The 26593-nt window shown below is 31.5% G+C and overlaps 1 protein-coding gene across 4 annotated transcripts in view; it reads right to left on the bottom strand.

The window, feature by feature from the left end:
- Positions 1-18704: 18704 nt before the first annotated feature.
- The window catches only part of LOC130896424 (LIM domain only protein 3-like), a 162362-nt gene continuing 154473 nt past the window's right edge, over positions 18705-26593 (bottom strand). For all 4 annotated transcript variants that reach the window (XM_057804489.1, XM_057804490.1, XM_057804491.1 and 1 more), the window contains one exon: positions 18705-25614. In XM_057804489.1, the coding sequence (XP_057660472.1) occupies positions 25438-25614 (177 nt within the window). In that variant the 3' untranslated portion in view covers positions 18705-25437. The remainder of the gene's footprint in view (positions 25615-26593) is intronic.

Here is a 26593-nt window from a genome sequence, read left to right as displayed (position 1 = left end):
TATCATCTTTATTAGTATTTACCTCGTAGGTACTACAATAACGTATTGTTTAAAAGTGTATAATGAAGGTTATTAATCACGAGGTGAAGTTCATCAAATATTAATTATTCTTTTGAAAAAGCTCCCAAGGAAGGAGCGAAACATTAAGTTACACATTAAAATGTGATATTTTATCGAAGTTTCATTATTGTATCCAAACAACATATGAACCCAAGAAATTAGAAAGAGGAAAAAAACAAATTTATATATATATATATATATATATATATATATATATATATATATATATATATAAATGCATCTGAATGTTCTTGATTTTAGGTCTCTTCTATTTTAAAATTAGTAAAATTTTTGACAGCATCCCAATAACATATATAACTAACATTGAAACCATGTGTTAAATTTCATTCTAATGTCCCATCGCATTGTATTTCCGATGATTTTTGGGGATAACTCTGTAAAAACTTCTATCATTAATTCAAATTTATTCACAGTTACATTCAAATTCATAGAATATAATTATAACTTTTGCTGAGGTCTCTTTTGTCATTGATAGCTTCCTCATTTCTATGTATGTAGAGCATTGCTAAAAATTTCAAAAATATTTTATATAAAAAATACATTATTCCTTACGAAATTAAAGTTTTTACTTGAAAAAAAACCTCAAAATACTGATCAAACTTATATATGAAACCTCGTATACTTCATACCTTCCTCCTATCCTTTTGAAATTGCTGTCCTATTTATATTCCTTTACCATATATAAAATCAATTTCTCCTAAACATTGAAAAGCTTTTCCAACGACATATGAGAATTGCTAGCAAACAGCACTTTAAAATCAAATATAGAACACCAACCAACAAATTGGCTAACATAGTTTATAAAATCATATAAGATTACACAAAAGTGACAGCAAATTATAACCTGACAGATGCTCACTTCATGAACACGTATTTTGTGAAGGTCATTCTATAGATTATAAATTTATTAAAGTATAAACAACAAAACATATATTGCCTAAGATGATCAGTGTAATGAGGAAAAAAACTGATTTAAATAATATTAATGTAATCAATGCATATATTTTAGATATTAAAAAATCGAAATAACCTATCGTTCATAGTATCTAATCCAAGCTAAAGACAACACCTATTTTATTCGAGTGGTTGCACATTCTTCAACAGATGCTACGTAGCGCCATCTGGACTTCCAACTGCGAAAACATTTAACTGTAGCTGGCGATATACGACATGGGTCAAATATATTATTATTTCAGGTTCTGAAAACAATATAATGTTAACAAAAATCAAAAAAGACATTTTGAATGTTGTATTTATTTCAGTGTTCCGGTAAGTTCCTCCTGTCATCTTTGTAATTTCACATCAGTGAAAATAAAATGAAGCATCCATGCCCTGTGAGTATTTGTGTCAGGTGATAATTTATATATCCGTGCTTTTTATAGAGGCAATCATTATTATTAGGAATCAATCTTTGACCTAAACGCTTCAAATCCTCCGCGAACATGTGTAGCGAATAACTAGTTGGATTGGCGAGTCGTCAGAAACATGGTAGAGGTGACATTCCAGGATACCGGGGTTCACATATTAATTTGCGTACATATCAATTTGCAACTATCTACCCCATCATCAGTACCTGGTGAAAGCGGTGCCTTGTTATTTGCATATGACTGCAAATTGCCGAGTCCATGGCCGTGAAGCCGGTCCTGTCCGGTTATAATAAAATTCTAAAATTTCGCGAAGTCACGGCACGTTTGATATACATTTTATAAACAGTGTAATTCTTTTGAGGTTCGTTTTTATATATGTTTTTATCACAGCAGGCGGTTTGTTTACATTGTTTTTATAAACTATTTTCTAGGAAGATCTTGTCATTTATTTGTTTTTGATTGTTTACCTTCTAGAATTCTAGAATTGTCGTATCTGCTCTATATCATCAGCATGTATGTCAGAGATAGTTTATAAAAAATAGTCATAGTGAACGGAACAATATAGGAAAGTAATCAAAGTTTCAAAATAAAATAAAATAAATGATATAGATTAGTTAATTAAGTTAGTTAAGTGATAAGTTCATTATTGTATTATTATATGTAAGTTAGTTAAATCTAGTGTTTGATTAAAATAAATAAGTAAAAGACCCCTCTGAAAGAAAAAGTATAAATAAATAAGAAAAACATTACAATATGATTGAGTGAATGACCGTACTTAGGAATTTTCGCTTTACAGAAGTGGGATCATTGATATTTGACATTAAGCAGCTCAATGCCATCGCAGATACCTCAGATTCTCTGTATATGCTAAAAATTTATCTATTCATAGAAGTTCCCTAGTCGATGCAGACTCCAAGGTACCTCATTTCTGGTTTAGTTGCGACACTTGTAACCTCCATGGTGCCTACCTAACCACCCTATCGTCTACCATAAGGACCGATTCAGTCTTTTCTTTCGCTAGTTTCAGACTCATTTCTTTCATACACTCCGATATCCTCTGTATTGCAATATCTGTCAGGGTTACCAGTAATTCTTCTAATGTACAGGTGACTACTACTGAAAGTGAATCATCATAATCAATTAATGTGACGTTATACAGTAGTCCTAGATTAAGTAGATTTTCATGATAGATGTACCATAGAGTTGGACCTAAGATGGTTACTTGTAGTCCTCCACATGTGATTTGCAAAGATGTACCAGTCGAATCAAGAGCTCTCTATTATAAAGAAAGCTCTCTACCGAGTGTTCTTCATATGGTGATATGCTATTGTCTCGCAGCGCTTGTATAATCCTCAGCTGAATAAAGTGCATTTTTTACGTCAAGTTTTATGATAAAACAGAGCTTTTGACTATAAAATGCGGAACATTAAATTTACGCTCTGGGTTCTGGAAAATAGCTCTTACTTTATTCATCATCTGATATATGGTAGGTAGGGAGTTTATATCCCAATAATCTTTTGTTGCAATTTTATATCCCAAACATCAAATATCGTTTTCAACCCCGTCCAATTCTTTGTTCCATGTTTTGCTTCTAGGATGGCTTTTTGAAAACTGGTTTATTCTCTTTGTGCTGTTCCGTGACTTCTTTACATCTGATATACACGACTGCCATAAACTTTCTTGTCAAATTTATTTTTTGTTAAGACCGCTTGACATGATGCTATATACAACGTGCAATGCAATGCAAGACGCAACATTTCTTGATCAAAAGCGTGCGCATATGAAGTTCATCTGATTGTTTCCTCATCATCGGTTTTGTGTGCAAGCTGGAATCTAGTTACTTTTGGTTCAACAGATCATCTGACTTTTGTAAAACTTATTATTTTCATTGTTAAAGTAGGTACAAAACATTAGATGAAATTTGGGGCTAGAAATTTGTTTACTTTTAATGTTTACAGAGACTTGCGTGCAATTTTGTGCACGTTGTATTGCATTATGTCAAGCGTCCTTCAAGTCATTCTTTAAGAGTTGGAAGATTTCCCGCGACCAAAAGTAAACGGGTTTTTTGTTTGTGTATTTTTTTGTTCAAAGTTCGATCCATATTTTACATTATACTCGTATAACCTTAATTGACTATTGTTCTGCGACAGTTTTCAGTTTATCATATCTTCAGTACGGAATTCTAAAATTATCATTGATCTTCAGGACGAGGATAATTGTTTGGTGATCAGCTAGAATGACAATTAATCAAACAAATTTTAACATTTACCGTTATATTATGATAAATTGACTCTCACAATTAAGTGATTACACTCCAGAAGAAAAGATTTTTGAAAACATCCTGTAAACTTTGAAACTCTGCTGCTGCTCCTGCTGCATTGAAGGAACAAGGAATGTAGGAATGTGAACATTCAACCTTAAAGACTTACTATATTTTTCATTCGGGTTTCTGTTAATGTAATAATATATGCAATTGCACAAAATTAATAATCTCAAGTTCACATATTCAAAATTTTTTATGAAACTGCTGAATCTCATTTTCACTGGACCAAAATTGTATAAATGGAATGAACTTTTTGTCGGCACTTTGTCAGATTAAAAAGTAATGAGCAATTTCTGGAGTCCGTTACATCCTTTTGGAACTTGGGATGACAGATAGCGACGAGGAATAAACTAAGTGATTAAGTATTTATACATAGTAAGTGTTAGAGCGAATCGGACGTATTGTGGCGAACCTAACATGTCAATCAGCTTCATTTCGGACTCAGACCTAACAATAGTGGTATCAAATTGCTGGAAAAGCCACTCTCACAAAAACGCTTTTCTGAGTTTCTAAATGAAAATTGGACGGATTGTTCGCCATCGTGAAAAGTTGGTAAAGTTTGCTGGTCTAAGTAATCAGTTATAATACCAGATCATGTAAATATATAGGTATATAAATATTTTATATATATATATATATATATATATATATATATATATATATATAAATTTTTGTTTCTATATCGTCTTGATTCTAGATCTCTTCTATTTTAAAATTAGTTTTTCATATAATTTTTGAAAGACCGATAAAAATTTGATGTTTCTACTACTTTCATATCAACATATAATATATCAAAATATGATATCTTTATTAAATATTTTCATGAAAACTTAAAGTAGTCGAAATAGTTAACAGAATGTTTTCACTAACTGAACTCAACATCTTTTTAAAAGTTCATAAAACTCAGCAACGTGACCACCATATGATCAACTTTTACTCTGGTTTTTAATACGCTCGTAACACATTTGAGATACAAAAACAGTGTCCAAAAACTTCTAAACAATCAATTTAAACTTACATCTTTCTAATAGAACACCCTATATATTATCGTGAATTTGTTGTAGCTCAGTTTCAGAGTACATAACTACGTTAGACTCTAATGTTCAGAAAAGCAGCCTCTTGCTAATTTCCAAGTTGACTTTGATAGTTACAGCTATTTTAAATACGTTATTTCACATATTCTCCCATAGATTAAGTATATATATATATATATATATATATATTTTTATTTTGATTTTATTCTTATTTTGATATTCATGATGTAGGTGATCTATGAATACTATGAATATACAAATTGTCAGTGTCAATATCAATTATAAAAAAAACTAATTTTAAAACAGGAGAGACCTAAAATCAAGAACATTTAGGTGCATATATATATATATATATATATATATATATATATATATATATATATATATATATATATATATCATTCAGGTGGAATATCTAGTGGATTGCTACCGAAAGCCAATCGTTGATACACACCTGATATATAACTGAAATTTTCAAACTTTTCGATGATTTCCTGGATTAAACTCATTCATGTGTGAGGCGATAGTTACATTTAAATACGATGTCGGTGTTCAATGGCGCAAACTGTCTATTCGTCGTGGCTGTTTCTCTAAAATATGTATTTGTATTCGGTATCGGTCTCGTCTTAACTTTCTTAACATCACATTTTCGCATTGATACTACATTTTCGGATCTCTACTTACTTTGAAACCGACTTTATGTTGCGAAAACTTGATAACTGCTGGATTTTCAGAGAGTTATAAATGTAAAATAATGCGGGTTTTGTGGAAAGAATATTTGATATTGTACGATTTTCTTGTTTTATGTTCTGATTTGGAAGCTGATATATTTATAAACGTCTAATAGTTAGTTTTTGTTAAACTTGGTGATTTTTGTAAGTGAAAGATGGGGTGTTAGAGGTTTAAATTATAGGTTATTTGCTGAGAAGAAATATTCATTTGTACTTAAAACTTATGACACCAAATTATATTTACAATCATGTACGTTTCTACCTTCAATCTTCCAATGAACTTAATGTCATTCATATACTAACCAATCAATATTCAACATCATCCACAACAACCTAACTTGATGAATCTACTGTTTTTCAACAGGTATTACAAAATTTATTACACTGCAATTCTCAACTAATCAATATAAGTAGTTTTTATTATTTCTATACTTTTATACATATTTTTATATTGTATTATCATAATTTCAGTCCTAGACGATGTATACCATACTATTAGTTAGATCACTTTGATGTTATAGTGATTATTATTAGTGAGTATTATAGTATATATATAGTATAGTGATTATATTAATGCATCTAAATGTTCTTGATTTTAGGTCTATTCTGTTCTAAAATTGTTTTTTTTTTGATTGTTTTTGAAAGAAAGATAAATTTTGACATTTCGACTTTTCTTTAAGTCTATATCAAAATATTTTGAAAACTATCAAAAAAAACAGAAGAGACCTAAAATCAAGAATATTTTGATGCATTAATATATAAGAAGGTCTAAGAAATAAAAAATCGAAGAAATTTATATGATTATCACTGACTAGTTAAAAAAAACATTCATTCTCACGGTGAGAAGCAACGGAACAAGGAAATTACTGGAACAACCCTCACAATGAAATATGATTCTGTACGACATTTGAGCTAATTATGACATAAAATTCAACAAATGTTGAAAAACTACAACACTAATATAAATATATTGTAACAATCAATACAATCTACTCAAAGGTCAAACCAATAGAAGAAATATAACAAAAGAATAATTTAAAAATCTTTTTACATAAGAAGTAACCCGCTTAGCATAAATGGGAGACTCGAGGGAAACCTGTCTGTTGATTCTATATTAAGCAACTAAATAGAAATAATATCTTATTTAGGTATAAATATTTTTTTCTATTTCAACTAACAAGAATCACACTTCTTCATAAATTCTCAATTTAATTCAATGTAAGATGCAGTTTCGCAGTTTCAACCTAATCACAATATCAAAAAAAATTTTTAAGCGACCACATCAAAATCACAAAAAATCGCTCAAGTAAGACCTCTTTTGAGAAACGTGGGAGAGAACAAATGTGGCAATTTGTTTTTCTCCCAGAAGCCCAAACATTTCTCAGAAGAAGATAACATTAGAACAAGGGTTGAGTAACTGGTAATCACTCAATGGCCTTATCAAAACAAACTTTAATCAAACAACAAAAGTTCAAATTCAACAAAGATGAGTCATCACACCAAACTCTGAAAAATTTGAAAATATAATTTTTCGCGCTAAAAAACAATTGGCATTGGTAGCATTGGCAAAAATATTCCTTAAAATCAAAGAGCTAATTCAAAATTTTATTTAAAAAATCAATCTTATAAAACAATGTAGTTGAGTTTGAAACGAAAAAGAGAAATGAGTCCACCTAATAATAAAATGAAAAATAAATTTAATTCTAGCTTCTATAGTTGTAACAACTAAATTGTAATTACTCTGAAGCCTTGTCAAAGAAATTGAAAAATTTCGAAATATCGGATATCAGAATCAATTTTTTGTATATATATATATATATATATATATATATATATATATATATATATATATATATATTTAGTTATACTGGTTTTTACTGAGATAGGGAGATGAATCTCAACAAAATTAACTATTATTTGGCGTTATTATGCGAAATAGGTTAGAACACTAAGACCAGAAGTGCCGTATTGCATACGAATCGACTGTAATCCTTCCAATTAACAACTCTCAGCAAGATTGGCAATTTGCGCCCTCTCCGAAAGCTTGGATCAAATATAATCGCCGATTTTTCTCTCAGAGCTAATTATTTTTCGTCAAAGCTATTCGCCTTTACGCTATATACATATTAATCGACTGTTATAATGTTGCGTCTAATAGAGCTAGGGATTTGTATGAAGAAACAACGACCCATCGTTGTTAATAATATGGTGTGACCGTTTTTACTTTTATGGCACTTGAAAAGTTATATCATTCTGTGTACTGTGTAATTATGAATAAAAATGTGTGTTGCATACTATTGCCTTTTTGTATTTTTCTCTAATTGCGTAGTATAAATATCAATCGTACAAATTCTATATTTGACAATGGCCAGGATCATAAGTAGCCAAAGAAGAGGAAGGTGAGTAATCAATAAAATTGGGAGAAACGAGATAATGATATAGATCATAATTTATGGATGTAAAAAAAAGATACAGATTGCTACCAAGAAACTAAAAATAATTCAACACTATAAAGATTTGTTATCTGTTATATATTTCATAATAAATATGATTATTTTTAATCCACGCAAAAATACATCAAATATGCCACGACCAAAGTGAAAAACCTTACAAAAAGCGGCACAATGCTAAAATAAACAGCATCAAAAAAACAAAACCTTTTTTCCAATGCTTCACAATCTTTTGGAATCATGAAATACATTCAGCAAGTTGTTAAGAAAATATCCAGTGGAAAACGGTGATGAACTGAGTGATAAAACATTTGTTTCATAGCCAGTAAATATGTATTTACATAGTCAGGATATAACTCGCATTCATGCTAAAAGGTTACAGGAGCCGGATAGACTCCAATAAGCACCATTTTCCAAATTTCATTCTCGAAAAGATTCTTTCATCAAAAGCTTTATAAGAGAAGCACTTATTAGAACAATGAAAATTGAAAACTTTTGAAAAACAACAAAAAGATGCCTAAAATAAAAAATAAAAAGTCAGGTAGAATTAGTAAAAGATGAATCCCCGTCTAAAAATAAAATCAAGAACACCAGACAACTTTAGCAGAGAATGATGACAAATTTGATCCATTGATGACATTTCCAGAATGAATGGGGAAAATGAAGGTATTAGTTCAAAATAAAAAAGAAAAGAAACAGTTGTAACGTCTACGAAGGAAAACTCGTCATTCCACTTGAATATGACGCAGTAGGAGGAAACAAGCCAAAACCAAAAACGAATTATAAAGTAGTGTACAGATCTAAAATGAACAAAATGCAATCTGCACACCATGTAAAGGTGTATTCAATTTCGAAGTATTAGAGAATCTACAATAATATTTTTGGAAATGTATACATTCATTGAGTTTTTCTAAACTGATAAATTATTTGACAATATGGCAGTACAATTAACTTAACTTTCTAAAGATTATGGATACACAATTTATTCTGCATATAAGTTTGAGAATTATTTCTAATCACGGTGGAGCAATAATCGTATTAGTCTTTGTTTATATTTCAGTATCGAACTTAAGGTATAAAGTAATAACAGTTAGTTAGTCAAAGAGTTAATTCCTCAAAAACAAAACAATTCCTTTAACTTTCTATGAATATAAAGTCAACAACTATAAATAAGTTCGGAAACCACGAAAATACCCATAAAGACATAAAGTAAGCGCTAGTCCCTACTTCGAAACTTTGATGGCGCTGTAATCGGAGATAATTGTCAGAGACTGAAGGGGAATTAACTCGACAACAATGTTGACTTTTTATGTAGACAACCCAGCCTGTAAAAACATCACATCTCAGTCTGACCGGAAACAAAGTTTGTTTCGACCGAAGAAGGATTTCTTATTATATTCTCTTAGGAATAGGGATTTGTCTATCTTGGAGTCCCCAAACTAATGTTTTTTGTAGCTGTAAGACGATTAAAAAGTTCATCGAAATACAATGCCGATAAATGATACGATTCTTCTTCAGTTTTGTTAAATCCAGGGGAGTATAAACTACAACGTTGATGGTCAATAAACATATCGACATAATCGTCAGGAAAAGTACTGTGTACAATAAATTTTCAAAATATAAAAAATACTTATCATTTTTTTGTTGATAACAATGTTTGAAGCATGACACATAAAAATAGTGATCCAAAGCACTCTCCAAAAAATCAAAAAATGTCCGTTGAAAGAGAGTAAATTAAGGTGGCACTTTAGTAGCAAGTGGAAAGATTTTAAAAAATGATTGGAGTAGGATAGTGAATTAAATACTTATAGATAAAACTATTTAAACCACAACAAAGTCTTCTACTCCCATCTAAAACTGAGATCAGGGATATAGTAAACTTTCAGTAAGTACATTCCCTCTTTTTAGGACCTTATTTACTATTGTATGCCGCTTTCATAGAGGAATGTTATAGGCTATATTAAATCACGCTCTTGCTAATAGAAGCATCAATAAAGAAGGTTGAAATTTCGAATAAAATCAATTCCATTGTGTGATCAAAATTTAAAGGCTGAAGAATAAGAATTAATTAACATCATTAGATTTCAATGAATATCTTGAAAGGCATGCAAATTACCGTCATGTAACTGAGTTCGAGAGAGGTCAAACTATTCTTTAGAAAGTCATCATCTTGAGAAATTAATGAATAGGAGTATAGATAGCACGAAGAAGGCCTACATGAAGAGCCAGAAGGTGATACTAAATTCAAGGGCCAAAATTGTTACATAAAAATATTAACTGGTTACGTATCTAATCACAAGGACAATGTTAACTAAGTGGTTTGTAGAGGATGGAAGAACTCCTAAGATGCCAATTGCTATTGACGTATGAGAATGTTTGGAGTATTGACCTTAATTGGTGTTATTGAAAGAATGGAACATTGAAAAAATCCACCGGCGGAGCTAAGAATGGAATCACAACACTATCACTTAGTGATGAATCTTGATTCTGGCTATATATGCGATGGTCAAGCGAGGAAAAAAATAAACGAGTCGAATGTCATAACACTCAAATTGTGTTAATTGGCATGTACAATGCTTCGTAATATGAATGAACATCGAGATATTCAAGAATGAGCGGAACCTCCCCTGGACATACTCAATAATCTAAATTTTCAGTAAGATAACGCTCGGCCATCTACCATCTATCTTGGACAACGATATACTCTATATATATACTATATATATATTAATCTATATTTGAGCATATATGGAAGGAATCAAGAAACTTACAGTATTCTCCCCAAATCCTAGCGGTTCTGCAACATAGAATAGAGGTAGTATGCGATGGGGAAAGAATCATGGACCACATTTCTAGGAAAATTTCACTTTTCTACCAGTTTTGTCCATTGAGATCAATACACTTTTGCATGCGTTTGAACCAATTGTCGAAGCATTTTTTTCCATTCCAATTGAAGTACCTCCAAAACATATGATTTGAGCGCATCAATCGTTTTTTCAGGTTTGGAAAAAGGTTGAACTCGCAATTCTTTTTTGAAGAAATCATTAGATGCCAAATAAGGACTTTATGACGGATGACCCAGCAACTCGATGTTTTAACTGTTGAAAAACGTTTTTGTTTGAACTGATATGTGAGGTCGTCTTCTATGATTGGTTTCCCTAATTTTTTCGAACATTTCTGACAAAAAAATGCAGGTCTACTATTAAGAATTTACCGTTGTACGTTGCTCTAATTGAACAGTGGCGATATGTCTAATAATTCCGAAATTTTTTTAGAAAACAATTCACATACATAGAAATGAAATATCTATATTCAACAAAACAAAGCAATTTAAGTCAAAAATTTCTTTTCCCATGAGGAGGAAAAATGTTATACGGTTTGGACATAGTGTGTTTTGAAATTCTATTAATTCATATGTCTGAATTTTCAATATCAGATACAACTTTTAGCGAAAGTCAAACTTATTCGTTATTTATTATAATAAACATTTAATAAAGATCTACTACAATAAACATTACCATAATAATATAAACTCATATTTATCAATTTCTACTGTGTATCAAATACGTACCTATATTTCATTAACTTCCTTAAACTTGTCATTTATAGAAACACTGCTCGGACAATAAACACAAGTTATCTTGATCTTGAGACGTTATTGTATATACGACCTAATTTGGTCCTTTGACTAAAGTCCCTTGGGTAATGTTTAAAAGGAGAAGCCCATCTCCTTGTCCCTGTCTTTGTTTAATTTCAAATTGCGTTGACTTTACAAACAATTCTGGCTATTGTTATTCTTATCAGATTTATAATTTTATGGGGTATTCCCAACTTGCTCCTGCACAGATGATAATTAAGTTTCCACTATAAGCGGTGCTGTATCAAAGAGATTACACAACAGAAGTTTCGTTTTGATGAAGGAGAAATTGGAATTAGTAGTTATATTTACAATTACGTGTGAGAAAAAAATTTTATTAGACATCTAGATGATTACAAAATCTTACCATCCAATGATGTGAAAAAATTGTTCTCAATGAGTCAAAATGAAATATCTCACGATTTGCCGGTTCTAAGAAGTGGAAGATGAAGCACAAGATAAGAAATTACGAAAGAAGCTACTAGGAAAACCAAAAAATGAAAAGTTTGTGGGAGTGACAACATAGGAGTGAAAATGATACTATTTAGGGCAAGCAGGATGGCTATTGAAGATATTTCATAAAACACAAATAAATTATTCCAGTTATTCTAAAAACAATAATCATACTTGAAATTGAAAAATTATTATTGGTATAGGAAAGATATCACTAATGAGAAAATTAATATCACTATTATAAAAATGTGGGATGCTCTGTATGACAATTTCAAACTAACTTGTGTATTGTAACCAATAGATTTCCAATTTCCAGCCCGGGGCTTCGCTAAATGACTTCCTTTCCAAGTAGGAGAAGGACTTCCTTTCCAATTATTCCTCTCTTTCCTCATTTTCTTAATAAGCACGAAATGGCTCTCTACGTTAAGATGGTCAGAAGTATTTATTGGTGGGTCTCCAATAGACCAAATAGATCTGATAGAAGAAAATTTATAACTGTGTAGGTCCCTTTCCTTTATTTTCCATATCTTCCTAACCAGCTCAAAATGGTCATATCAAAATTTAAGACTCGATGGTCACTGGTTATATTTTTTTACAAGTTTCGTTCCGAAACCTGAGTTTTAAAATGTCATAATACCCCACGCTTTTATAATAGTGACATCAATTTTCTCAACAGTGACATTGTTATGTCATGAATAATTTTTTATTCTGCGTGTTCGTCAGTATTTTCTTAAATTTTATATCTTAAATATATACAGTTGTGTTGATGGTTGCATCTCGATTTTGTAGGTCTGGGACTGCGCGCATTGCATTGTCGTCAGCCTTTGAATATTGTGCAAAGTTTAAATTGAATCTGATGGCTCGACTCGACAAGAAGTCAGTTACAAAAATTAATAAAACTAATTTATGTGATCTTGTTAAATATTAGTATGATCGAATTCGAAGTAGCTCATATGTCCTAATGAAAAATAGTTTATACAAAAACTTTAATATCATGTCTTCGAGAAATTTCTTATACACTTAATTTTATTCATTTGTAACGGAGATTTGAATAAAAAACCTCAATGAATGAGTTCCGATCAGTGTAATTTTAACAGCCAGCAAAACAGACGATCCCCCAAACCAAAATTAAAATAACTACATTATTATGGGTCGTCTGTAGAGTTAACGCTAGACAGGAAAGGCTCCGGAGGTAACTAGATAATGTGTGGGCTACAGCTTCAGCTAATGACCAGAGTGTCCGGTGATTTATTCTGGGGCTCAGATTCCGACGGTATCTCCGTTTGACTGTGTTTATACCAGCACGACACAGCACACTTTGATATATTCGAGGGCCTTATTAGGTCTAATTCTGCGTTAACTCAATTACAAGTGTTGGCCAAGGCGTAATTTATGTTTTGAATATACGGCGGCGGCTTCGTTCGATCGCAGCGTCTCTAATTCTTCTCTACTGATATTTCACGTTCAGTTAATTATACTAGAATTATCGAAGGGAAATTAATACGTGTTAAATCGGTATTTACGGTAATCTATTAATGAGTTTAACATTTATCCGTTGATAATAATTGGAGTTGGTTTAGTTTAATCCCTCTCAGGTCCTACTATCATAAATAATAATTGAATATACATTTTTGTAATGTGATGTATATTTACTGGCAAATTCCACTACATATATTTTGATTGATGTGTACACATCGAAGGATTAGTTGAACAAAAGGTGAACATTCGATATTATTAATTATAGTAATGAATATTATTGACATCCAACTTAGATATTCTGGATTAGCTACCTACATCAACTGTCAACTGTCACTTCAATTTATTCACTCCTAGACATTGATACAATCAGTGTATCATATGCAATGAGAAAATATAAATAGATTTATAAATATAAAAAATATTTAATAATATTTTCAATAACAAATTATTATTATTGTTATTATTACCAACCTCCTGAGGTAGTCAAGATTATATAAGACTATCTGCTACTTATCCGTCAATTAACTTCGAGTTGAAGAAGTAGTGAAATCTCATATTTAATAAAAGACACACCGGAGAAAATTTTAAAATCAATTATTCCATCAATAACAATGCTGTATTCACACTTGGAGGGTTTCAACGCATGTAATAAAAATCTAAATAAGTCTTTCCCTAATCGTGTGCAATTTGTTCAAATTGATTGTCTCTTTTCTCATTGAATTTTTATATTCATAGTTATATTTACAAGGTTAATAGGACTTAAAACTCACTAAAAAATATAATTGAGAAACTAAAATTTACACTTCTAGATAATCTAAATACTGAATATACTGTTTACTCAACCACTACTTTTACTAATTGTGAGTGTTGGTGTAGTGGTGTTGTAAACAGTGTATTCAGTATGAATATCGCCGACGGTTTCAAAAATTCCAGCTTAGATACTTCTAGATCCTGCAAATTTAAACCTAGTCGAAGCACGGTTCAAGCTCAACCCAAAGAGGCTCGCAAAATTTCTTTTAAATCCACGCAATATATTTTGGTCAATGTTTGTCAATGTTTTGGGTATGAAGCACGTCAATGATATCATAAGACCTAGATCTTTTGCCCAAAAAAATGTTGAGGAAAGATCGTGAAAGAGATGCTTAACAATGTAACAGAGGACCCTACATTCATCAAAGCCATCAGTATTGGTAACGAGCCGTGGGTTATGAATGTGACGTCGAAACTGCCCAACCATCTAGCGAATGGCGCTACAAAAATGAGCCACGTCAAAGTCGGTCAAAAATCAAGGTGATGCTCATGGTTTCGTTATATCACAGGAGAATGGTTCATCACGAAGTCATTCCAGAGGTTCACAAATGTAGAATTACTTTTTTTTTATTATAAGGCGCCTATGAGAAGCAATTCGTTAAAAACACCGGATTTATGGGCAGATAATTCATGGGTTTTTCATAACTCTAAAAGACGTCACAGTTCAGCATGATTATGACCATAATCCATATCGATATCCATAAAACTAGAGTCATAGTTTAGCCACCGCGTAGTTCGATAATCAGCTTATCTTCATAGACCGACAGTCTATATATAGCTCTATTATCAAAAGTACCATAATATTGTACTATTATGAATCTATTGTGATTCTCCCACTGTAAAATCTCTTTGCAATGAACTATAGAAATCTCAGATCTCTCTACAAAAAGTTTAAGCTCCAGGTTCCTGCGTAAAAAAGAAAAATTATATCTTTCCAGATATCTCGGAAATATATTACATTCTAAGTGACCATGACTCGAAATGGAAGATCTTATACAAGAAAATTGACGATATACACAGTCTCCACAACAAAAAGTGTGAAAATGAAGTACAATCTCTATTCCAATTTGTTAGGGAAATGAAACATGTCTTTTACAATTTAGAAACTAGTTTCATGTACAATCATGATGGATCTGATCAGGTCCAAGTTCTCGACTCAACAATAGAAGTGTTATCAAAAGAAATAGTTGATCTGAGACAAAGTATTACACAAATGGCACTTATGCAGGAAAAGTCCGCTGCCAAGAGTACGACAAATAATATTAGCAATAGACCACAAATAGTAAAAAAGACAATATTAACGCCGACCGACCATAAAAAAAACGAAAATTCAATTGCTTTTTACATCTCCAGAAATTATCTCAATTCCACCCCACATAAACCCTACAAGAGAAGATTGGAATTACATGGTATTGTCAAACATTCCGCCTCCATATACAGCAAATCGTCTTGCACACTACATGAAAGAAAAACTAAAATCTAATGACTTTATACGATGCTTCTGATTGCTGATAAATAGGGACAGTTTGCACTCCGAGTATACAAAAGAAAATTTACTTGAAGCAGCTTAAGGATAAAAGTTGTGGCCGCCTGGTACCAAAATAGACTCTGACAACTCACCCTGAAAACATTTAAACATATTGGAATGGACAAAGTGAAAATAATCTAGCTTTACTCGAGGAAACTTCTGAAGGAGGTCAAAACGGTTATACTAGGTTCTGGCAGGGAGGCTATAGCTGCTTGTAAGTCCCAGGAGATAGAATGGTCTGATATAACTATAGAAAAAAATGCGAAAAGATATGATTTCTGATGTGGATCCGATGACTCCACCTATAGTGAGATTCGGATACGGCAAATGGACGGTATTTATTGACAAGGCCTCGCCTATCTCCACAACCAATACCAGCATCAAACTAACGCTAGTATAAGGGATTTCTGACGACGTATCCCTTGCGTGAGTTATGATCGCTTCCACAATGCGTATGGTATTGGTTCAGCCGAAGTTGAAGCAGATCTTTCCGCCTTCAGGTCTTTCTTTTCAACGGAGAAACGTCTACAGCTTCGAAAAATTAGGGAAAGCCATAGCAAATATTATTCCAGAAGCTCTCCAGGTAAAAGTAAAAATTTTTAGTTAAAATGACGCGATCAGAGAAGCAAGTACCCTCTGAAAGACTGAATGATAGCATGCTCGGCCTTTTTCTTATTAATATTCAATCTCTAAGACACAAAACAGATGAACTGAATCTTTTCCTAGAGGAGCTTAATTTTCCAGAAATTGTTGTCATCACTGAACATTGGTTCAATAATAATGAGCCTGTGTTCGTCAAAAACTATAACACAGTAGCAAGATTCGATAGGACTAATTTATCTCATGGAAGCATGTCCACAAACAACTACTTTTCCGAAATAACACAGTACAATGATATAATATCTGAGGAAATATTCGAATTCTCTATCGTCCACCACAAAACTCATGACCTCTATATTGTTTGTATTTACAAAACACCTGACGCTGACGCACATACTTTCTGTCACAAACTACTGACCTTACTGGAGTCCTTACCTCTAAAAAGCAAACTAATTCTTTGTGGCTATCTCAATATTGATTATTCTAGTGTGTGTGTTGGTCAAGAATGTCATCAGTTAATTTTTTATTCTTTTGGTATGATCATGCATATATAACGGCACAAACAAGATTAACTAAGACCAGTTCTAGTACTATAGACTATGTCGTGTCACCGTATGATTCAGAATCCATCGACTGTACAGTCTTTAATTCAGATCTCTCCAAAAAATGCTTCTCGCAAATTATGCCGTATCTTTTCGAACACAGTTTTAAAAACTTCAAGCACCGTTGTCAAAAAACTGACTGTAACACGGTCTCTCGTGATGTGGATTCCGAATATTCTAGATTTATAAAAACAGTAGCTAGTCTGGCATCCAATTCTTTTGCCCTCAGACGCCCTGGTCCACTAAACGTTTACGTATATCTGGAAAGAACATGCGACCTTTATATCACCTAAGGAAATTTTCGGATAGTGTCTTCTTCAAAAATTACGTGCAACTATACAGAAAAATGTATCATAAGATAATATAAGCTATCTAAGATATTTATTATAATAGGAAATTCGACAATTCTCGTAATGTTTCTAAAGAAATATGGTCCTTTGTGTATGATCTAGGAAATAAGGCTTCTTGATCGAGCATACTTCACCTGATAACCTCAATAATTACTTTGTGGATGTAGCAAAAATTCATAAAATTCTATAACTCCTCATTATCCACTTTCATATATCCCTGATGCTAAAGCTAACTTACACAGTTTTTTCTTTATGCCCGTAGTTTTAGCAGAGCTTCGCAGTACAATTAATGACATCAAAAATTAATACTCATCTGGAACTGATGGACTAACATCAAAAATGTTTTCGAGTCTGCCCGATTGCACATTAAATCACCTTACTACTTTAATTAACGTTTCATTTCACAACGGCACTTTTTCCAATTGCCTGACACAGAAACTGGCCTTCCCGATCGGTCATTATCTTCCTCATCTGAAGCTTGCAGTTCAACTTTTCACGGTCACATACGAAGGACATTGATCACGAAGAATATTAAGCATATCTTGGTAAATATGCTTACCTCTTAACCCTTTAAATACAAGTTCTTGATGATGGCTCTATACTCCAATTTTTCGATTTTCACAATTTCAGTGGACATCTTTTTAATTTATTGTGTAATTCTGGTTCACTTTTTTGACGTCAAACTTTACACTGACACTTCTAATAAGTTATTGTTCGTTGCTATGGTAACGCAATATTTTGTTTATGCATGGGATTAGTTTAGGCTAACTAGATAACAATACATCCTCGTATATACTTATTGTTACCAATTACTATTACCTATAATTTTGTTACTCATTGTGGTTTTTTTCTGTATATTGAAATTTTGTTTTATTTTTTTTTATCGTTATTTAGTAATTTTTGTCTGTTTTTTAGTTTCTACAAGCTTTCGTCTACAAATTGTAACAATTTCTTGACAATAAAGCAATTTTCTCTCTCTCTAAAACTAGCCTTTTAACCATCAAAGATGATATCATCGCTCTAAATTGGAATACCCAGTACGCATTATTATTATATGTAAAAAATCGCGACTAGGATTAAACTATCACATTTATTCCAACTCATACCCATTATATTCAGTTCATCTTACAATTCTGTAGGATTATGACGTAGTGGGTATCACTTAGTAACCGTCCATCCTGATTATCTAGATACCTTATTGGAGATTATCACCCACGTTCCCCTAATGATTATTGGTAATGGATAGGAAGACACTTGTATCTTTGGATATAATTTATTTATCATTACCTTTGGTAATTCATTTGGTATAATATTGTGTACATTTTTAATTTTGTACTGCAAATGAAAAAAAAAATATATTGGCACTTTTTTGAAATACAATAAACAGTAATGTAAAATAGTTCAATAACTTATAATGAACAAAATAGGCAGTTTTATCTACTTTTAATAACTAAGACAATATATAAGAAAATACATATGGATATTTATAATTACGAGCAGAGTCAGATTTTCTCATCTACCGATTCTTCCATTATTCTTTTATTAACCAATCAATTGCAATTACAGTGGTTGTCAGTGTATAATTTTCATAATAATTATACAAATATAATTTCGAAGTTCCAAGTATTAAACAAATTTAGTTATTTTCTTAAAGATGGGATTCTTATTAATTTCGAAAAAAACTGGAGTAACTAAATTTAAAGAAAATCCCAAAAGATAAGTATAAATATCTTAGATTCATTATAACTTGAATACATTCATTTAAAATCTGAAATTGAACAATTCACATGTTTCTAAAATAAGAGAATTTCGATGTTTTGTGATATTTATTACGTAAACAGTAGAATCATAATTAGAAGCAAAAAACACCTAATTTGTAGTTAGAGTACAGAAAAAATTCAAGATATGTGGATTGCTACTTACGTTTTGTGAATGGGAATATCTTGTTGTCTTATTGTCTATTTTAGTTGTTTACAGATACTGCAGAAACATTCATCTTTGTCAAAAAATTAAATTATACATTTTCGTGCGATGATTTTCTATGACTTTCGACGTGGATTGATCCAACAGCAGGATGTATTCGCAGGATGAAGGTCATCCAAAATCAGCTGTTGTGCCACAAAACATCGATGCTGTGTGTAAACTGTGTTATTTATTGGCATTAGTTCCACTCGCATACATTGATAATTTCATAAACAATTGACTAAAAGTTTGTTAACGTTGGACACTGCATAATTTGACAATTGTTCAAAAAAAAGCCCTGTCGATTTGTGCAAAGAAATTCTTCACTACGACAATGCGAGCTCTTACACATCAGTTCAAACAAAAACGTTTTCAAGCAATCAAGACGTTGAATTTATGGGTCGTCCGCCGTACAGATATTGTTTGGCACCCAATTATTTCTCCGCAGATCAAAAATAAAATGCTAGGTCAACGTTTTTCTATACCCAGTTGATGCGTTTAAAGCACATGTTTAGAAGTTACATCAATCCGAATGGAAAAAATGCTTCGACAATTGGTTCTAACGCGTGTTGATCACAAAAGTGTATTGATCTTAATGTAGAATATTTTGAAAAATAATAAAGCAATATACAGTTATAAATATTCGTTTTTATTTGTGTATCTATAAAATTAAGTAGTCACCATCGTATAATCCCACAATTGATAATAATATGTAAAGTTGGTCTCGCGCGTTTAAAAGGAATTAGCAACCAATAGGTTGTAAAGATGCTGTTAATTGGTTGTAGAAAAATTCAAATAACATCATCTGGCAGCGCTTAACCTCACACAGAACTGAGCTTTATTGGTGTTGTCTCCATACTCAATCAATTGTGTGTATGTGTGTATTTCTCTCTCTGACTGCCAAGCGACACCGTTGGCAGTTATCTTCAAGCATACTAGAGGTCGGTCGTCGCCTTTACCAAGATATATCCACTGACAGTTATCTGTTGCACCACGTTGGGAGAATAACAAGAAAATAGTATTCTATAAAGGCCTCTACAGCTTATACTCAAAAGTAATATCCCATTTACGATATTGCTTTAACCAAATTTATTATCAGAAGAGATAAAAGAAATATAAATAAAATGTCCTCAATTTACATGAATTTACAGGTATTAGCAATCAAAGGGCAAAATCCAATATCGAAACAGCGATAACTGATACCGAGGATTCCATTGCACTTATGTAAAAATCTTGCGATGGTGAACGACACGGAATATTAGAAGAGGCCCCTTCCTAAGCTCACCGATTGTTAATGGAACAACAAAGATCGTAAATGATTAGCCACCACCGATATTTTCCTTTCCAGCCATAACTCCCAAAGAAGAAAAGATGCTAATCAGTAAAGAAGCATATGACACTAGTTTGTGAAAAAAAATTGGTGTTAGCATTAATAGCTTTGCAAATCAAGTCTTAATAGAAAGGACGATAGTGTCTCGGTTGCTCACTTTTACGGACTTATAATTGTTAAGGTAGTTTTCATTTCAGGTTGTTGGTCTTCAATAGGCAATATAATGGTATGATTCTTATATATAAATAACTCATGGCTTGGCTTCATAGAACTTTGATCATCAAATTTTTCTCGTATCTCCGAAGATAATGTATGCGTTAGAACTCTGGATTATCTAAGTTTATAGTAATACGTTTTAATTTTCTACTAGATTGCCTCCATTCATCTCTCTTCATCATCTAATATTTTGAAATGCAATTTGAATTGTGGAATAGTTCTAAATTTTTACATAACTCTCGTGGAAATACAATCTTAATAAAAACTACACACTGACATTTCATCACGGCTGTATGAATAACTATTTTGTCCTCTTTGGTACATTAATCAAAGGTAAATATTGGTACAAGAATATTTCATATACTGAATTTACATTACTATGTCATGTCAATATAAGTATTAAACAAAATTGTCATTTTCAATGGGAATATCATAAATTTAATAGTTATTCTTTGGTTGTCGGGAAATTGGAGTGAATTATTTTTTTTGGTACGAAGAAAATCATGCAATTATCAAACTGTACATTTTAGCTTCAGTTTAAACAGTATCTATGGTTTTGGAAAAATCATTTTTTTGTCAGGTTTTTATATAGGTATTTTGAAAATAAAATTTAATACTAACATCCTGTTTTCTGAAATGATATATAACTTGACCAATTTGTGAAATTATTTTTTCAATATATATTTTCAATATATTTTCAACATATAAATTTTAGTGTCATTAATGAATCAAATTATTTCTAAAGAAAATAGTAACAAAAAATTTTATTTTCTGCTCCATTCAAAATAAAAGTTCATATACGATCGTTTCGAAAATAGGATGCCGTTCCGTTTATAATTTCAACTCGATATATAAGTATAATTCGTTCCAAGATATTTCTTTTTATTTACAATAAACATTAGTTACCTGTAATAATCCCTGGGGAAGTGGTTGGTAATCCAAAATAAATAGTAAAACGAATATTTATCATATAATATAATATGAAAATAATTATTTTTACCCAGAATCTATTAATTTCAAACAATAATTTCAGTATACGAGGTCGGGAAAAATGGTTGGAGCTTCGAATTTGCTGCCTAGTTATAAAAAAGTGTCTCAAATACATTTTTTTGTATATTTTGTATACTATCTCATTGTGTTCGCAGATTTTCTGCTGTGTCTCATTTTCCAGATGTGACGTCAACGGTTAATATATTATATTTATACTTTTTTCAGTAGATATGATGCTAAATTTACTGACATCTGGTTTAGTGCGTCTCTGACTTATGGTATTATGGTTGAACATCAAGTCAACTGTTACTCTAATATTAATCTCCTAAGTAATTATCGCAGGCAGACTAAAATATTTATCAATTTTAAAGTTTGTGTCAAATTACATTTATTCCGAATTTATCCTTGTGAAAACGTACGTTCGAATAACAATATTGAATTCGATACTACAGTTTGTTTTATTTTATTTACCACAATTGAATTTACATGATATATGAAATGATTACACTATTAATGATATCGAAACTAAGTAACTAAGTGAAGATGGAAGATTTACATTTATTGTTGATTTTTGGCTATGGAGATAGAGAAATCGTGGAAAAAGCCGCCGATTTGTTTAATGATACATATCCTGACAGAATTTCTCGTATTTCGAAATCTACATTGTGTCGAAACTTGAGGAAATTTAATGAAAATGTGCAATGTGAAATGAAAGAACAGTTACAAATCAATATAATGAGCCCTATGCAATTCAAAGTCTGCAGAAAAAGCTTAAAGATTCAATATAAAAACTTATATTAAATAACGATCGTAGTGAAAGATCTGTAAAAATGTCACTTGAAGGATACTTAATGTGCAATTATATCAAGTATTATGAAATGAAGATGATTCCGTGAAGCGATTAAAGTTTTGCGAAGCAATTATGAATCAACTTGATGCGAACAATACATTTATGGATAACGTCTTTGGAAATCAACATAATTACCGCTATTGACCGCATAATATCAGCATTGGATGGAAGAACGTTATATATAATATACACGTTTGGTGTGAAATAGAGGAATAATAATTGGATCCTTTTTCATGAGAGACACAAAAAATGGTGATAGATATTTACAACTCTTACGAGATCAGTACAAAATTTAGCACGATGGTACGCCACCTCACTATGCTGCTAGGGTTAGACAATATCTGAACATTGTATTTCCGCAGAGATTGGTGAAAAGAGGTTATAACACCTGAAATGATTCAAAATTACAAACGTCACTTCAATCAACTATTATAAATAGAAAATATGAATTTTAAATTATTGTTTATTCTGTATTAAATGAAGATTTTATCTTACCATTAAATTTGTTACTGTTGAACCCTAATCCATAAATCAGAGACCCACTAAGCCTTTTATAACTCTAACTCTAACTTATAACTCAGCAATATCATATTTACTCAAAAAAAATTACAAATACAGGGTAATGCATGTAAATTGTTACCAGATGACATAATATCTTTAAAAATATTTTATTTCATTAAGCCACAAATTCGGTGTTCCGCCTATTTTTACCAAACCCGGTATAATTAGGTGATTATTCGATATAAAATGCAATAAAAGATGCTAAAATGAAATGAGAAAGGTGTAGAAGAATTTGAGAAGAATGTTATATGTTATACCAAGAGCAAAAGATTATTTAACGACATCGAACATAGTGTGTTCTTCCATGATTCTCTCGCAGATCTAGTTTTAACACTATGAGAGTAATTAAATATATGCAATAATAGGCACACAGTTCAAGGATATACTCAATGGACATGAAAAAGTATAGAATTGAAAATTGATATTCTTCCTATCTTTATTAGACATGGGTTTACACGCATGATATTCGAAATAAAGGTTAATTACATTTGTTTAAAGAATGTCGAACAGAATAATTATAAAAAAGAAAAAAACTCATCAGGATGTGTCGATGGAATAAAAGAAAGATGGATTCTAAATGCATTGAAGATTCAAGTTTGAGCTACCATTAGAATAACAAGGCTAAATTTTCTGAAAATTAGTTTCAATTCTTCCGAATATTCTGGAAACGCACATCACCACACTTAATGGAACACCAAACAGAAAAGATTATAAAAAATAAATTCAAGTAAGTATACTTGTGGAGTAGTGACATGAATTTTGTGGAAAGCTACAATTTTGCTTAACTTGTAATGATATTAGCAACGTTTGATATTGAAAATAGTAGATATTTTTGTGATATTACGGATGATACTTTGTGATTGTGACTGCGTCCATACTATGTACAATCCACGTGGGTTAACTGCAAACGTTGCAGAATTGGTGAGAAATACGTCAGTAAATATTTCCATTGAAAGAAATTAAGATTCTTACCTAATTAGAAATGTTGCTGTGAACTCCTTGGTTATCAACGTATATTAATTTAAGTGAGAATTAAATAAATATGAGATGGATGGGATACAATTCAATAATTTTATGTTGGAATATTTACTTTACAATAATGAATCTAATTGTAAATACGACTCTATTCTTTACAATTCCCGGATTTCAGAGATTATTGTCGATTCGCATTTAGTCAAGACGAAAAATCTTGAAACGAACTATGAAACTCAGTATTGTATTAGTATATTGATGAAAATTTTTTTCTTAAAGTTATTTCATACATTGATTTTCCTGTTTGAAATACTATTTCAATGGATAAAGTGATTTTCATTTGAGATATGAATTTTCAGTGTTATGGCAAGAATAATCAATCAAATCTTGTATACAAAAAAAGCGAGTTTCTAGAGACTGTTGGACAATATACAAAGCGAAATTGGTGCATTCACTGATTTATTGAATGTTTTTATTGAAGGAACTAGTTATCAATAGTGGAATGTCTGAAAACTCTAACACATGATATTGCACATCTTTTAATAGTGGTATACATTTTGAGCATTAATTTACAACCTATTTTACTATATACAGTCTATGACAAATACGGAAGAATTGGATGAGCATTTTCTACTCTTAGTTCTGCCAATATACTTTACACCTATTTTTTAAGGGATACTTCATTTCTCTCAAAATTAATTCAATCTGACATCGCCTTATTTTATATGCCAGGTTGATATATTCTTTCTTCTAAAAATTCGACCAATTTACTTACGACCAATTGATCCCAATCCCCAAGAATTTATTTCCGGAACTGCCTGTAAATAAATCTGCTAAAAAGGAATGGGAGTCCCATTGCAAAGACTGAAGCTTGCTTATAAATTTGATTTTCAGAAGTATCTGTGCTTCCGTCATTTTGGTTCTTGTTGTATTATTTTTTATTAAATCCTTGCTGTTGCTACAATATTTTCTACATGAAAAGAAGGAAAACCATTTCGATAGATTTATTTTCACATTATTATTCGAGAGACTTGATATCTGTTCATCCAATTCTTTTTTAAACAAAGTAACAACAAATTAAAAAGTTAAATCACAGTAACTAATACTTTCTTCAGCTAGCAGCTCCTAATGAGAGCGATCCGCTTTTTAAATGGCCAACATTTTGAAAATTTTGATTTGCTATTGAGCTGGGTGGGGGTTGACCAGATCCCATATTGTTGTTTAAATCTCCATTCGATGATGGTACAAGCGGGCGATGGCCATTAATAAGATGATTAGGAAGAGATACCTAGAACAAAAACAGAAATTCATCGTATTTAAATTTGGCGGGCAATCAAATGATATATTCAAATAGAATTATTAGCCCCATATATCTAAATATAATTGCTATGTTTTACTTGAACATAGAAATCAATGGACACATTTTTGAAAAATATTATTTCAGTTTAAAATACATATCCATGCATACCAATGTTAACCAGTGTGGTATATCTCTGAAACTAATTAAAATATTTCAAATAACTGTAACTAGCTTCAACGGCTACGTGTCAAAATTTCGCAACATGGTATAGCCCCTGACGTTACATGAGTCGGCAACAATGGTTAAATGGTTAGGTTTACTTAAAATGTAGTCGAAAATCTACCGACTCCAAAGGCTCTGGCCGCCCGAATCCCATGGTTATTTCAGAAGATAGGAAACCGAAGTTGTGTGAGATAGCGACAGATTTGAGGATAGGAGGTAGTTTATTAACTATTTTGCATAAACATTTGTCTATGAAAAAGCTATGCCTGGAACGAGGGTGATGATTGCTCAACGTTGATCAAAAACAAGGACTAATGACAATTCCTGGCGCTGTTTGATCGGTTTATGGGGAATAAACTATAACTACTCTTAAATTAAAATGATTGCCAATTGCGGGGACAACCGATGAATTTTAAACCTTCATGGAGGAATTTTTATACATACATGATGTGTACCAGGTGTCTTACGAAAGCATATAATATGTGATCATATCAATCAAATATAATAAAACAATGTTCCAGAAACTTGGTACAATAAAAACTCTTTCCATCGTATCGAAGACTGTCATTCATTGATATGAAAAGCAGACTGAGAAATTCGAGGGCTTGAATAAAAAGGAAATACAGAAAAAATGAAAATAACCAGCTTAAATTAAAGCATAGCATGAATAATAGAACAAATATGAGCAATGGAAGGATTGATAGATGCAAAAATTAGCACCAAATTTAGGAAGAATAAATAGATG

This window comes from Diorhabda carinulata, chromosome 7 (genome assembly GCF_026250575.1).
Source record: "Diorhabda carinulata isolate Delta chromosome 7, icDioCari1.1, whole genome shotgun sequence".
NCBI lineage: Eukaryota > Metazoa > Arthropoda > Insecta > Coleoptera > Chrysomelidae > Diorhabda > Diorhabda carinulata.
This window is presented reverse-complemented; position numbering and strand designations above follow the sequence as displayed.